Here is a 14154-nt window from a genome sequence, read left to right on the forward strand (position 1 = left end):
TCTGATTGTATCAGGTGGGGACCTTCAAGAGACTGATGAGTACCTGCCTCAAATTCCTTGTCCACATTCTCGCCACGTCTGCCTGGATATACACCCATCAAATCCAGCCTCACGAATACACACCGCGAGAAAGCCCATGTAGGTCGCATAAACTCCATTCCTGTCACCAGCCATCAGGCGCCCATCTAGGTCGACGGGCCGGGTCGAGCTGGCTGGTGGCGTAGTGGTCTAAGGTCAACAATCAAATTATACGCCGACCAGCCAACTCGACGACAGGCTTAGCGAGAGTTCCCGAGTTCGAATCCTAGCATGAGTATCAAGAGATGTAGCCCCTAGTTCAGCACCGGGAGTGTGAACTCTTTTGCCATTTGGTCTTTCGGACTTTTCCGTATCAGAAACCGTCCAAGACCATGTTCGTTCGATTGATCAAATGAGCATGAATCGCAACTTCTCGGTTGATGCCACCCAGTTGGCACGGTGCATGAGATGGTAATTTCCAATGCGCCTGAACTTATGCAGTAATCCATCACCCTCCGATTCGTTTGTAGATAGAATCGTATTGGTGTTCGGCGGATGCGGCACAGGCTCGAGGAACAGTCCCTCGAACCTCAAAACACGATCTGTATGGTTGACCAACGGCAGACAGATGACAATATCTCCTCTCGGCGTCTCTTCAGGTGAGTCCCAAGCGTACATTTGCGTCCACTCCGTCTCTAAATCGGAAGATATCGGCCGGAGTATGGAACCTAGCGCTTGCCAATCCTCTGCACTGTTGGACAACGGGAGCTGGAACGACTCTTCCTCTCTGCCGTTCAGTTGCGAGATCATGTGGCTTATGTTGCCCTCGCTAGCAACATCTTTTCTATAGAATGCCATCTTGAGGACACCCTCTAGAACCAGCCCGTCGTTCTCTGCCTTTCCGATCCTATTCGTGCCGCCAAAGCCAGACGTAGTGAGACCAACAGCCTTCACCAGCCCCGTCCCATGCGGATACCAGTTTCCGAATGTTACTGATGTATTCAGTGTCATCCATGACCATGAGGGCGCTAGATAATTGGTCGGCCGCGCCTGAACCTTTTTTTCAGTACCCCAAAGCAGAGACCAGGGCAAACTCTCATCAATCCAAACACCATATGCTTGCTGGGTACCACGCTCTTCCTTCAACTGACCGGGAAGACCTGAAAACGCCACCTGCCTGTCGCTGGGGAACGTGAGCTGTGTCTTTGAGTATTCTTTCACCGTTTCTGACCATAGCCGCTCGAAGGGCTTGGTACCGGCGCTCGCGAGCAGCATATTCCGGAAGCTTCTCCGGTCGCCTATGAACTGCCACCAAATCGAAGCGGGCTGCGACGGCACACCTCCGGGAAACGATTCACAGAGCTCGTGCTGGCCACAGCCCCATAGGATTTGCTGCTGACCGAAGTAGAGCGTCCTGGGAGAAAGCAGCCGCTCCTGAAAGACCCAAGCTCGTTTATGCAAGGGCGCTTGTGAAATATCCGTTTTCCATCTCTCTTGCAGGTCTTCCCCGTGGAGGAGAAACGGTGGCGCCTTGGGGTCCGTCGAGAATGGTGACGGTATAACACAAGGCAAGACGGTCCAGGGGTCTCTGTCCGAGAAGCAGCCGCCGGATCCGTCCGTCGCATGGCTTGCAGATATGGTGCAATGTGACAGGCTGTACACCTTGCCCATGGTAGGAGCTTCTCGTCGCCAGTCCTCTTCGCTTCGCTGGATAATACAAATGGAATCTATCCACAGATATCGAACGCCGAGTTTCTTCGCGATGATGAAGGCGTCAGAAAAGGTTCGTGAGAGCTCTGAGTGAGGTATCTCTCTCATATATTGCGTGATGTTGCTGTCTAGGAGAACGCACGGTGGCTTGAAACCCCAGCAGTGACTCAGCGTCATCCAACGGACTGGGCGCGGTAGGGACGCCGACGTGACAACCTTGGCCACGTCGGAGGGTGACTGTCCTAGATCGATTAGACGTGTAGGGGCCCATCCGTTGTTATTTGGCATTGAGCAATCGTGCGATGCCAAGCAATCCGAGAGAAACTTTTGAGCGAGACTGAAAGCTTGGTCCGAGCCAGTGTTGGTGTTGCAAGCCAACAGTGACTTTTCTTTTGGGATCGAAGCTACGAATTCGTCTGTCCATTTTATGAGTTCCTTGTTTCTGAGCGGGATAATTGCTGAGGAGCATCACAAACCCGTTGTTTCTTCGATGTTACAGAAAAAGCTGTACACCTTATTATCGTTACCCTCGGCCCATCTCCAAATTCCCATGTGAATCTTATAACCAGAAGTTCCGCTGGCAAACCCGTATCGAAGCTCGAGATCGTCGTCCGGCTTCAATTCATACCAATCTGGCCATGGAATCTCGCTCTTCTCTCCAAACTTCAAGCGTCGAAACCATATGAGACAACAGAGGCGACAACCATCGCGCTTTCCGTTTTCTAGGTTCCCTTTCGTGTGCGGAAGCCTGTAGCCATCTTGTTGTTTGGGAGACCACAGACCGTATGGAGAGACATCTCTGGCTTCAGAGAAGATACTCAAACAATGCTCACATATATGAGACCACGGGTTACCGTGAGATTGAGTCCCCATCGCGGTGGGGTTTGTCAAGTAATTTTGGGCTCCTAAGAATGATTATATGCAATTGAATGCACTTCACCTCATGCAGTTAGGTTGTTAAAGAGGATCCTGCTACTCGAGTGACGATTACCAGTCACGTGATGTAAGCAAAGCCGGACCAATCCAGATTGCCGAAGTTCATTAGTTGTGAAAACCTCTCATTGTTATATTGTCCAACGGCCCAAAGTGAGTTCAAAGTTTCACTGGTCATAAAATCTACCATAAGAACAAAATCTAGAATGTCATGAGTTCAAAGGTTTGACCAGTACATGATCCAAGCTTAACGGCACTGCGACGAATTCAATGTCATAAGTAATGGCACACAGCGATGGGCATATAAAGTGGTTTGAGAGTAGCTAACACTAACTTAAGCCATCTAGAACGAAGAAATAGGATATAGTCGACGGGAACAATCCACCGTGTTCACGAACCCGTCAAGTCAGTTGCGTAGCTCCCAACGACTTTCCAAAATCTGGTAAAGGGCAGATAATCTTTCATCAAAAGCTCTATAAGTTACAAACTCCATCTTCATCAAAACGTCCTACGACTATTTGGAAATGCCTGATTAGCCAACGCATCCGCCTCCGTATTGTCCTCCCTCGGCACAGCCCAAAACATGATATCCCTCCCCCCATCATCCCCGTAGGTCATCTCATCCAACTGCTCATGCAACTCTCTCAACACCTCGAAATGCGCAACCCTCTTCCCCCTCGCATTCAGCCCCTCATTCTCGATCCACTCCCCAATCCAAAGCGACATGGCACTTGCAAGATACTCTGAGTCCGTCACAATCTTGATCCGGCTCAATGAGTAATCCCTCGCCGTAATATCACAAATGATCCTCAACCCCTGCACAAGCGCCTCAATCTCGGCCCGGGAATTTGTCTGCGGGAGGTCTGGAGAAAGCAACCCGCAGGCGTTGTACCTTGACCCGGGACCAAAGTACACACCCCACGATGCTTGCGCCGAGGGGGTGCCGTTGTTGCGGCAGGCGCCGTCAATGTAGACGACCATGCTGCCGCGTTCGGGAACGGCGCCTTTGGTGGCGTAGGAGTACATTCGCATGCCGAGGAGCTGGGTTTGGGGGTTATAGAAGACAAGGTCTGATTTCGAGACCATTCTGTGGGTGTCGCTTGCCCGGTGTTCGAAGAGGCGGCTTCCCATGCCGTCGTCGTCATCGTAGCCCATCATCTTTGCGGATGTGTTTGGTAGTTTCCACGATGAGAGTCTTGAGGATAGAGGGACAAGTAGTTTCCTACTACACAAGAGGATACATGAACCCTCCTTGGAGCAATATTGTAGCCGAGCAGACGGTGCGAAATCTTCTCTAATAGCCTCGTTAACAATTCTTTCTCTGTATGATAGACATTGGTGATGTGGGCTAACCTTTCACAGTGGTGTGAGATCTGCTAGTAGGCGGTCTATCTTACAAACGTATAAATCGTGCGTGCTGAGGGCCTCTTGGTGAAATGGAGTGTGGTCGTGAGCTCAGCAAAGGTTGACAGAAGCATGGGCAGAAAGAGGGGGAGGGGCAAAAGCCTAGCCAACGAATTTGCGTCAAGGCAGATAAAAGTGGCCCCTTGCATATGACCTTCAGATGCTTCTTAGTTCTGGTATTGTATGATCATCATCCACTCCATCTTCTTTTACTTTAATGTCACATGTCGGAGTTCAAACCTGGTCCGCGATTAAACGAAGATTGATGATGGTAGGTACCTACCTTATGACCCCCGAATCCAAATGGGGACTAGCTAACGAAACCTCACGTAAATAGCTTGTCAGCTTTCAAGTATTGTCGGCATGCTTCTATTTTTGAGGTCAAAGAGGCATGAGCCAGTATATGTCTTTATGCCTGTCATCTAAGGCCTCTCACGAAGCTCATCTAAGCACCCGATTCAAAAACCCATCAACTTCGACCATCTACCGCACTACTACTTAATCGTGAATTAACCCCGTACTACTAGACAAACATCGTCACAATAGCCAGCAAAATCACAAGAAGTCCAGGCAATAACATCGGCATCATCAACTCCTCAATCGCAAGCTCCGTGCTAGGCGAGACGAGGCTCAATGGGAAACTAGGCGGGAACGCCCGCCGCCTCCTTTCCACAGTCTCCATCAGATGCCTCGGTATATTCGTGATATCAATCGTCAAGCGGTGCGTGCTCTTGCTCCCGTCGTGGTGCACATACAAGGTCGCCAGATCAGGGTCATACGACCACTCTCCGTCGCTAACCTTGATATCGATATTGCGATCTGCGTAGTGGTACTTTGGCACAAATATCTCCGTCGTCCGCGACATTTCTGGCTGGCTCTTGCTGTTCTTGGCGTCGCTCTCGGCTTTTGAAGTCCACTCAAATTCGTAATGGAGTGTCCGCGGGTTCCAGTCCGAACGAACTGGGCGACCTGCAATTTTGACGGCGTAGGGGCGGATAACCACATCCAGGACCCTCCCACCGCGGTATAGCTCGTCATCCTCATGCGCTTCGTTCGCATAGTCTGGCAGAATGTGGCCCGGCTTGGCTTCAGTGTCGCCATTAACGACAGAGAAGTCCTCCTTGTTCCACCCATCGCCGTACTCGACCCGGTTGTCGGGGTTGTAATTCCATAACGTAAATGCGAGATTGTTATCCTCCATGGCGGAAACGAGGGCGTGCATCAGCTCCCGTAGCTTATCGTACTGACCCGTCTTGAACGCTTCGCCGTTGTTGATGTCGTAGGGTATGCCGACCTCGCCGATGAGGGCGGGCACGTGGGTACCCAACGACTTTTGCCCGTACTTGAGAATGTTGGCGAGCTGCGTGCGGTAGTTTTGGCGGAGTGCCTTGGCGCCAAAGTAGAGTGCTTTCAAGATGAACATGCCTCTCGACAAGCCCTGGACGTTGACGCTCATCCAAGAGTGATGTTTGCTGAATAGTACGTTGAGGTCGTAAAAGTGAGGCGCAAAGACGAGGTTCTCTGGTCTCGGTGTGTCGATGATAGTCTTAGTCGCATAAGTCTGCTTCTGACCGGCTTCGTCCACCTTGCCATCCTGACCAATCCAAGGGGGCACAAACTCGTTCGGTATCGGCTCGAAGAAACAGAATTGGCGCGAAGACTTCCGTGAGACGCGGTCGGAAAAGCGCTTGAGAAAGGGACCGTAAAAGTCACGGTACCATTCCAGCGGCTTGCCTTCACGGCCTGGCCGATGATCCACCTCAAAGTAGTCTTGTTGCAGAACCTTGGGCCCCTTTTTCGATTCATCCCAGTCCCAGACACCGTGAGCGCGCCATACACACCCCCCGAGACCATAATTCTGTGGTGTCGATGCATTTACTTTAGTAGCCAACCACGCAGATCTTCCCTTAGGGTCGACGACAGTTTTGTGTGAGATTCGAGTAGGGAACGGCCAGGACTTGACGTAGTAGTTGACTTCCTGAGCGTAGCCACTTGCGAGGGCGAGAGCTTGTGTCAAGGAAGGGTAGTATCCGATATGCAAGTCGGTATCGTAGTTCCACCCGTCGAACCCGTGAAGATTGACGAGGCCTCGATGCGGCTCATTCAACGGCTCAAATCCAACGCATGCCTCGAGTCCAGCAACTTCATCCGCGAGTCGGCCAAAGGCTTCGATGAATGCACTCTGAAGGAACTCCTGAGCCGAAACAGTCTCGACTTTGCCATTTGTTGCTCGTTGACATTGCAGCTTTGGCGCCAGAGCGTCGCCAGCCCAAAACAACGTCGCCATCGTCGATGCTGCAATTTTTTGGTACCCAGATGGCCACACAAACGGACCGCTCGGCTCCTTCTCATTCACAGGTGCAGTAGCTCTCCTCAGCTCGTCCTGGCCATGGACATACGCGGCTCCAGTCTCAGTGAACGCCTCGACATCGAGCCCAGCAACCTCAAACGTCCACCCGGGTGCACCGCTGCCGCCACTGAACCGGCTCCACACGTCCTGATGAGCGCAGATGAAGCACTTGATCCCGTATCTTGGCATGATCTCGATGAGCTGGCGCAGGTAGTCGATATACTCAAGATCAACATCCGTCTCTGGGTCCGGCCCAGAGTGTCCAATCGACTCCCACGTAACAAGCAGACGGATAAGCGGCAGGCCCCAAGCCTGCAGCCGTCTGAAGTGCAGCGGCGCATCTTCAAGTGGGAACGGTCTGCCGATAAAGGTCACCGTCCGGTGCTCGAAGAAGCCATCGGTCAGATGAGACAAGCCGTTTGGCGTCGTAGGCAGTTTGCTTGCTCCGGAGATGTTGAGGCCGTGCAGGGTGAGCGTGCGTCCGTAATTATCGACAAAGTAGCCATTTTTCAGGCCAATTGGACCTCCCAGTGCCGCGTCGGAAAGGTCTTGCGCGGCATATTTGGTCGCCATGGTGAAGGAGAGGTGAAATGGCTGTTAGAAGTCAAGGTGTAAGGTGGGCTTTTTAGCTTGATTGGCTGGGGATGGGCTCCGGACGTTGCGTGTACTGACAGCTTCTCTTCAGGCCAGATAGTCTGCTTAGTCAGCTGCTGCTCAGATTTCAATTCCCTTCAAGTCACCAAGATAACTTACTAACAAATCATCAATGAGACAAATAGAGATCTTCGATAAACTCTTGAACTAATTTGGAATCAATTCAATTCAAAAATCTGTATATTGTAGATTGGAAAAGCTGAACCATTCTCAAGTTATTCTAAGAGAGTAGCCTCTTGACGAACACTATTACCGGGAAAGTCGGGCCCCGGAAGTGGATGCTGTGCCAAGGCTTGTGCCTCGTCAACTGCTCAAGGTTCTTGAGCCATTTAACAACATGCCCTGATTTGACTGAGTCTCGCCGCAGGAGTATCGAATCGTGCCAGTGTCTAGAAACCCGATTCACATATCCGTATTGACACCAGTTTTCACAACTCTTCGGGCGACCGGCCGTGTTCTTAATTCTTTTCATTATTCATAGAGTCGTCCATCTATGGCCGTCTACGGCTTCTTCTATATAAGGCCCGCATGGTATCATAAACTGGGAACGCGGTTTTGTTTTTATTCCTTCATGTCACAACACACAAACTTAAAGCTTGCGAACGACCTTGTTGGAGGCCTCCTTCTCCTCCTTCTCGTCCCAGATGTTGATGTTCCAGCGGGGCTTGTAGGTGAAGGGGATGTTGTAGCGGCGGGGCTCCTTGCCAATCTCGTTGATGGCGGCAACGTCCTCGTCCGAGATCTTGACCTCTTGGAAGTTGGACTGGATGCGGCTCGGGGTAACGGACTTGGGGATGACGGAGTGGCCACCGGTCTGGGACCAGGCGAGAACGACCTGGGCGGGGGTCGCGTTGAGCTTGGTGGCGATCTTCTTGACGACGTCGTTCTCGATCAGGAGGGGAAGACCGAAGCCGTTGTTGCCGAAGGCCTGTATGTATGTTAGTCACTGTCACATAGAGTAGGTGCGGGTACCAAGGGTGAACGTACAGAGTAGGCGGTGATGTGAATGTTCTTCTCCTTGGCGTACTTGATCAGGGTGTCGTTCTGCTGGAGGAGGGGGTGGCGCTCGATCTGGTTGACGGCGGGGGTGACACCGGTGGCGTCGATGACGGTCTGAAGGTCCTCAACGGTGAAGTTGGAGACACCAATGTTCTTGGCCTTGGACTTGGGGAGGTCGATCAGAGCCTTCCAGGTGTCGACCAGGGAGACGCTCTGGTCGAGGTCGACCTCACCCTCGGCGGCGAGGGGGAAGAGCTTGTCACCATCCTTCTTGAAGGCAACGGGCCAGTGGATGAGGTAGAGCTGTAGGTGAGGGGTTAGCCGGGTAATGCTCGCCCGTTCCACGCCCAACCTAGCACCAAAGGAGAGGTATGCATGGCAGGGGAGATGGCTGAACCTACGTCAAGGTAGTCGAGCTCGAGCTCCTTGAGGGTCTCGTCAAGGGCAGCCTCGACGTTCTCGGGCTTGTGGTTGTTGTTCCACAGCTTGGAGGTGATCCAAATGTCCTCACGCTTGAGGCCGGGGATCTCGGCGAGGGCCTTCTTGATGCCCTGGGCGACCTCGGGCTGGTTCTGGTAGATCTTGGCGAGATCGAGGTGGCGGTAGCCGGCCTTGAGGGCCTCGTAGACACCGACGGAGACTTCGCCGGGGGCGGACTGCCAGGTGCCGTATCCCAGAGTGCTAGAAGTTCCCAAGAGTCAGTTTGGGATGTTTTGTCTCATAAAGAGTAAGGAAAACAAGAGGCAGAGCGCGATAGCGAGAGCGGGGTATCGCGATCGACAGGGGGATGGAGGGGTAACTTAGACGTACGGAATCTCAGCACCGGTGTTGAGCTTGGCCTTGGATCCGAAAGACATTTTTACTGAATTGGTATGAGGACTGGTTTAGAAGAGAAGAAGGGGAAGATTGGAAGAATATCGTGAGAATCACCATCGAGAGGAAGAATAGAGAGGGGAGCTTTTAAGGTGGCCTCTTTCTAAACAAGTGAGGGGTTCCAACACCCAATTGCATCATCGTTTGTCAGGATGAGCTGCGCACCCTGATGGGATGGGGTACCTCGTACTTTCTCTCCGTGACGCCCACCGTCGGACCCGCTAAACGGCTCAAGTATACCAATTGTCAATGGAGGATGGAGGATGGAGGAGGAGGAGACGCGGGTTGCCCCAGGACACGGTCGTGACGCTGCCACCGTCGCCAACTGTTAGGATTGCCTTTGTGGGTTGGCCGTGGCGGGGTCGGCTGTGGACCGTGGGCGATGGTGAGACTGGGGGACCCCACGCTTCCACCTCAGTCTCCCGTTTTCTTCTGTCTCTCGGGTGCGGAAGCCGAGGTCGGCCTCACGGAGGGGCACTCTTTACGGCCTACGGATAGGCTCGCTTGGAACTGAGACGTGAGTCCGTTTGAGTCCGTCTGGGTCCGTCTAGGCCCGGCACCGGATGGGCAGTACACGCTGGCCCGTCCCGGCACATGGCCAAGCCATGTCTATGATTTTAAGGTAAGAGCCTGAGGCTTTCAGGTTCATATTATGTCCTTCACGAGACCCAACGCATCTTGGATACTGAGCCTTGCGTATACAATCTCACTCTGTGAGATGAGACCGAATTTCTCATGATGAATTCTCATGACGTCTTACTCCTCACTCATGTCGTCTTGATCATGTCAAGCATCGACGAAATGTCGTACAGTGACGGGACAGTTGGCGTGGATGACGATCACTGAAGCTCATGGAAATGCCGCAATTGCCACTAGACTTTGTCCTCGGTGCATCTTTACACCAGGCCCCGAAGGTGTGTTCCACTCAAACGTTCTTCATGTTCCACACAACCTTATTCTGATGCGATCAAATGAGATTACACGCTTCAAAGTATGTATGGTATGGGAAACTAAGAATGCGCGGTGCAGTCCGCCTCAATTGCAGAGTGAGGTCCGATCAAGTGAATTGCTCACTTTCCTTGTCGGTACTACCTACTGTCGTTCAGTATTTATACTTATACTAAGAACCGTCCCTACCAATGACCATCCATGTGCTCAGGAGATGGGATCGCTGAGGGGTCAGTTGGGGATGAGAATAGGTAGCAGCCGTGCCCTCGTGGCGTGAGGTCCGTCAGGTAAGCTCTTCAACCAAGACGCCGTGAGTTGAACACCATGAATGAGTTGTTCAATCTCAATTAGGAGTGCCTTCCGTGGCCTGAACGCCTCACCTTGGACGTGAGGAGAGAGAGCAGCCAAGTTGAGATTCATAGAGGACGTTTCACCTGGTGTCAATGATTATAAGCCGCCAGATGGTGAGAGGAAGGTGTGTGTTCATGTGAGTCGGCGATGAAGATTGCTCTCCCGGCAGTATGTACGGAGTAATTACTTCCATGAGCTCTTCACCGGGCCCCCACGTCAAACCAACAACATCCATTTAAGGTATAATCCACGTCGAAAGAAGAATCTCACATCCGAAGCCAAGTTCTCGACAAGGTAAGACGGATGTACGCAGACGCCGGTTCCTGCATTCTTCCTTGCCACTCACCCAATCATACTCTCAGTGAGACATCTCACGCTGCTCGCTTACGCTCAAGAAGCGCGTGCTGAAGCGCCGCCCGAATCCCGAGGGGGTCATCAGGGGGAGCTCTCAAGGACCTGACAGGACGCGGCCCGCCTCGGTCCACTGTGGAGAACCATAAAATTAGAGTGTCTGGAGCGACCGTGGCTGCCGACTGGTGCGATCAGGTGTTCACTCTCACTCACGATTGTGAACAACACAGCTCATCATACGAAGAACATGTTGCGATATCAATTGAATATGAGACCCCGAATATGCTCGCGGCTCAATCAATAGGCGACGCCCGCATCCTATCAAATGATATGAGGTGGACGCTGACCAATAACCTTTCCAACCACAAACAATGGATTCACTCCAACAGCAAACAACCTCATATCGCCAGTCGCAGCAGCACCAGCACTCACTCTATCAATCACCCCTTGGCCGTCCCATCAAACCATCCATCCTTCTATTTCAGTGAACAAACTCTCGACAGGGATGAGGCAAGGTTCGCCAGACACGAACGACCCCAAATTCACTGGGTCGCTCTCAAAGTCTTGGGGACTGGATACGCGGGAATGGGGCACGTGTGTTTTGACTTTCAGCTCCATGTCTCAACCGTCTCGAAACGTCGCTCCAAGTTCCGACGCCACAAAAGTCAACCAAGAAAGCCCGCCGCCTGTTTGCTTGGCTTGGCCATGGCTTGCTCGGTAAAAATGAAAGTTAGTTGTTAACACCTAACCGCCTTTTCGCCTAGCCTTGCACCCTCGAGACGCACCTCACCTCAACTCTCACGGTGAGATTCTGCTATGAGATTCTCATTCAGGGGCTTGCGACAGCGACAGCGACACCAAAAGCCGGGCTCCTTCCTTTCACTTCACACCTTCCCTTATCGCGTCATTCTTGAATGCAGTTTCTGTTTCTTTTGCGTTTTCGACAGACGGCACTATCATTCAGTCGCCATCGCCAAACGGTTTCAATGACTCGAACTTAGCCGTATCACACAGTCTCCCTCCCTTGCCTAGCCTCACCCATCGAGAAGGCTTCATCACTCGGGACCATCACATCGCCTCTCATTCACGCATCTCCGTACTCGTACAGACACATAGAAACACACAAACCCATCATGGGAAGGGCGTCATACCGCTGGACGCGGGTGCGTTCCCTCGTCCTCACCCTCGTCACAATAACATGCGTCATCTACATCCTTGACACAACATGGCTACACCCGCGCACAGAAACAGCCATGCTAGAACGCTTCATGAACACAGAAAGCTTCGCCCAGCAACCGCCGACACCGAAATCCAGCTTCGACTGGTCCGCCGTCGACCTGAAGTACCCGCCCCAAGACCCGCCCACCCGCGTCCCGGAGCCCGGGAACGGCGGCCGCGGCTCCCTCCCCCGCGTGCAACACCGCTTCCCCTCCGAGTCCCTCTCCGCCTCCCGGCGCCGGGAAGCTCGCCGGCAAGAAGTTCGGCGCCTCTTCCAAATGAACTGGGCAAACTACAAAAAGTACGCCTGGATGAAGGACGCCCTTAACCCAATATCCGCGACTGCGAAGGACCAGTTCTCCGGATGGGCTGCTACCCTTGTCGACTCCCTCGACGTCCTCTGGATCATGGGTCTCAAGCCCGAGTTCGAGGAGGCCGTCGCCGCCGTCGCCAAGATTGACTTTAGTGTCTCCACCTCGGATCGCGTCAACACCTTTGAGACCAACATCCGCTACCTCGGAGGTCTCATGGCCGCCTACGACCTCAGCGGTCGCCGTGTCCTCCTCGACAAGGCCATCGAGCTTGGCGATTTGCTGTATGGCGCCTTCAACACGGAGCACCGCATGCCGGTAGACTTCATCAACTTCAACGACGCAAAGTCGGGCAAGGGCCTCATCGTTGAGGGCTCCGTCGTCTCCGCGTCCCCAGGCACGCTCTCCCTCGAGATGACACGCCTCTCCCAGCTCACCGGCAACCCCAAGTACTATGACGCCGCCGCAAAAGTAACAGACCTCTTCCACGACGGCCAGCAAAAGACTAAGCTCCCAGGCATGTGGCCCATGTTCGTCCACATGGCTGACCGCGACGTCGTCACGGGCTCGACCTTCACCATCGGCGGCTGCGCCGACTCGCTCTACGAGTACCTGCCCAAGATGATTGCCCTCCTCAACGGCGCGGAGCCAAAATATCGCACCATGACGGAGAACTTTCTCAAAGCGGCCAATGAGTCCCTCTTTTTCCGGCCTATGCTCCCCGGCGGCGAAAACGTCCTCATCTCGGGTAACGTCGACGTCGACGCGGGCGGGAACCGCTCCCTCGACCCGGAGAGCGAGCACTTATCCTGCTTCATCGGCGGCATTTACGCTCTCGCGGGCCGCGTGCTGGGCAGAGAGGAGTGGGTTACCGTCGGTGCGCGGCTGACGCTGGGATGTTACTATGCCTACCAGGCCATGCCGACGGGCATGATGCCGGAGCGGTACAACATGGTCAAGTGCGACCGGCGAGACGCCTGTGCGTGGGATGAGGAGAAGTGGGATGCAGCGAAGAAGTTGAAGACGGAGTATAAGGAGCACTTGCCCAAAGGCTTCACGACGGCCAAGGACCCGCGGTATATCCTCCGACCCGAGGCGATTGAGAGCGTATTTGTGCTGTACCGCATCACGGGCGACCAGGGGTTCCAGGAGGCCGCGTGGGAGATGTGGAAAGCTGTGAGTAACGGCACGCTCGTCGAGCACGGTAATGCTGCGGTACTGGATGTCACGCAGAAACAGGATGAGCTTCCCAAAGAGGATTACATGGAGGTGAGCTTCTTTCCTTTCCCTTCGAGTTTTTGCTTTCCTTTCCGCTGCTTCTCCTGTTGTGTTATCCTGCCATGTCAGCATGTCTTAGGGTAGGGATAACTTTTCTATTCTAAATCGGGAGATTACGAAGGGGAGAAAGAAAAAGGAACAAGATTCGCTTAACTAACACTACATAACCACCCATTTTAGAGTTTCTGGCTGGCGGAGACACTGAAATATTTCTACCTCGTCTTTTCACCGCCCGATCTCATCAGCCTCGATGACTACGTGCTGAATACTGAAGCGCATCCTTTCCGGAGACACCTTTGAGGTCCGGGGAAAGGGACATGGTTGAAATCTAGAAAGGGGGGGGGGGGGGGGGTATCTTTCCCTTCGCCCCGGATTTCGTTGCCCGAACGCCTGGGTTTGGATGGAAAAGGAGGCACCGGACAGCTCCGCTGATCTGTGCACTATCCACCCCACCGGGAAAGTCTGATACGTGACATTCTAAAAACGGCACTAGACGAGAGATGGGTTTACATGTTGCCGGGCTGGTGTATCTGTACAGAGTATGAACGAGTAGATTCGCCGAGTAATGAGATATTGAGCTTTAATGCCTAGCTTAATCTTGGGAGATGATCGTGGGCAGATTACCAATCCATCAGTCTGATCTCTCTACGATGTCACGAGTCGACTGCTACTGGTCCGTGGTGAAGCGTCATAGCCGGTCTGTGGTGAGGACTGATCACCCATAACTCGCACTAATCCGCCAACTGTTAACAAACT

At 53.1% G+C, this 14154-nt stretch overlaps 5 protein-coding genes across 5 annotated transcripts; 1 reads left to right on the forward strand and 4 right to left on the reverse strand.

The window, feature by feature from the left end:
* Window positions 1-223: 223 nt before the first annotated feature.
* BDP55DRAFT_669798 (heterokaryon incompatibility protein-domain-containing protein) lies at window positions 224-2630 on the reverse strand. Its single transcript, XM_060575329.1, has 2 exons — window positions 2205-2630; window positions 224-2144 (listed from the first exon to the last, which is right to left on the reverse strand). Exons 1-2 carry the CDS (start codon window positions 2599-2601, stop codon window positions 427-429), a joined length of 2115 nt encoding a protein of 704 aa, XP_060427654.1. The 5' UTR covers window positions 2602-2630; the 3' UTR covers window positions 224-426.
* A 323-nt stretch (window positions 2631-2953) lies between these two features.
* On the reverse strand, window positions 2954-4037 carry BDP55DRAFT_669799 (ribonuclease H-like domain-containing protein). Its single transcript, XM_060575330.1, has one exon. The coding sequence runs from the start codon at window positions 3817-3819 to the stop codon at window positions 3160-3162; it is 660 nt and encodes a 219-aa protein (XP_060427655.1). The 5' UTR covers window positions 3820-4037; the 3' UTR covers window positions 2954-3159.
* A 364-nt stretch (window positions 4038-4401) lies between these two features.
* Window positions 4402-7306, reverse strand: BDP55DRAFT_220594 (glycoside hydrolase family 5 protein). Its single transcript, XM_060566074.1, has 2 exons — window positions 7173-7306; window positions 4402-7110 (listed from the first exon to the last, which is right to left on the reverse strand). The coding sequence occupies exon 2, from the start codon at window positions 6986-6988 to the stop codon at window positions 4589-4591; it is 2400 nt and encodes a 799-aa protein (XP_060427656.1). The 5' UTR covers window positions 6989-7110; window positions 7173-7306; the 3' UTR covers window positions 4402-4588.
* On the reverse strand, window positions 7232-9286 carry BDP55DRAFT_669802 (aldo/keto reductase). The gene is made up of 4 exons (XM_060575331.1): window positions 8879-9286; window positions 8470-8749; window positions 8057-8371; window positions 7232-7997 (listed from the first exon to the last, which is right to left on the reverse strand). Exons 1-4 carry the CDS (start codon window positions 8923-8925, stop codon window positions 7659-7661), a joined length of 981 nt encoding a protein of 326 aa, XP_060427657.1. The 5' UTR covers window positions 8926-9286; the 3' UTR covers window positions 7232-7658.
* A 2242-nt stretch (window positions 9287-11528) lies between these two features.
* On the forward strand, window positions 11529-13743 carry BDP55DRAFT_220630 (family 47 glycosyl hydrolase). Its single transcript, XM_060566075.1, has 2 exons — window positions 11529-13389; window positions 13579-13743. Exons 1-2 carry the CDS (start codon window positions 11725-11727, stop codon window positions 13696-13698), a joined length of 1785 nt encoding a protein of 594 aa, XP_060427658.1. The 5' UTR covers window positions 11529-11724; the 3' UTR covers window positions 13699-13743.
* The last annotated feature ends 411 nt before the right edge of the window (window positions 13744-14154 follow it).

The sequence above is a fragment of the Colletotrichum godetiae genome (genome assembly GCF_030913485.1).
Source record: "Colletotrichum godetiae strain CBS 193.32 chromosome Unknown BDP55scaffold_30, whole genome shotgun sequence".
Taxonomy (NCBI): Eukaryota; Fungi; Ascomycota; class Sordariomycetes; order Glomerellales; family Glomerellaceae; genus Colletotrichum; species Colletotrichum godetiae.

Excerpts from the sequence above, each read along its gene's own strand:
- BDP55DRAFT_669798 (XM_060575329.1), bottom strand. The coding sequence starts at position 2,601 with ATGGGGACTCAATCTCACGGTAACCCGTGGTCTCATATATGTGAGCAT. Across the intron at positions 2,145-2,204 it reads TAACATCGAAGAAACAACGG|ACGAATTCGTAGCTTCGATC; the intron begins GTTTGTGATGCT and ends TAAAATGGACAG.
- BDP55DRAFT_669799 (XM_060575330.1), bottom strand. The coding sequence starts at position 3,819 with ATGATGGGCTACGATGACGACGACGGCATGGGAAGCCGCCTCTTCGAA.
- BDP55DRAFT_220594 (XM_060566074.1), bottom strand. The coding sequence starts at position 6,988 with ATGGCGACCAAATATGCCGCGCAAGACCTTTCCGACGCGGCACTGGGA.
- BDP55DRAFT_669802 (XM_060575331.1), bottom strand. The coding sequence starts at position 8,925 with ATGTCTTTCGGATCCAAGGCCAAGCTCAACACCGGTGCTGAGATTCC. Across the intron at positions 8,750-8,878 it reads AACACCGGTGCTGAGATTCC|CACTCTGGGATACGGCACCT; the intron begins GTACGTCTAAGT and ends GGGAACTTCTAG. Across the intron at positions 7,998-8,056 it reads TTCACATCACCGCCTACTCT|GCCTTCGGCAACAACGGCTT; the intron begins GTACGTTCACCC and ends ACATACATACAG.
- BDP55DRAFT_220630 (XM_060566075.1), top strand. The coding sequence starts at position 11,725 with ATGGGAAGGGCGTCATACCGCTGGACGCGGGTGCGTTCCCTCGTCCTC. Across the intron at positions 13,390-13,578 it reads CCAAAGAGGATTACATGGAG|AGTTTCTGGCTGGCGGAGAC; the intron begins GTGAGCTTCTTT and ends CACCCATTTTAG.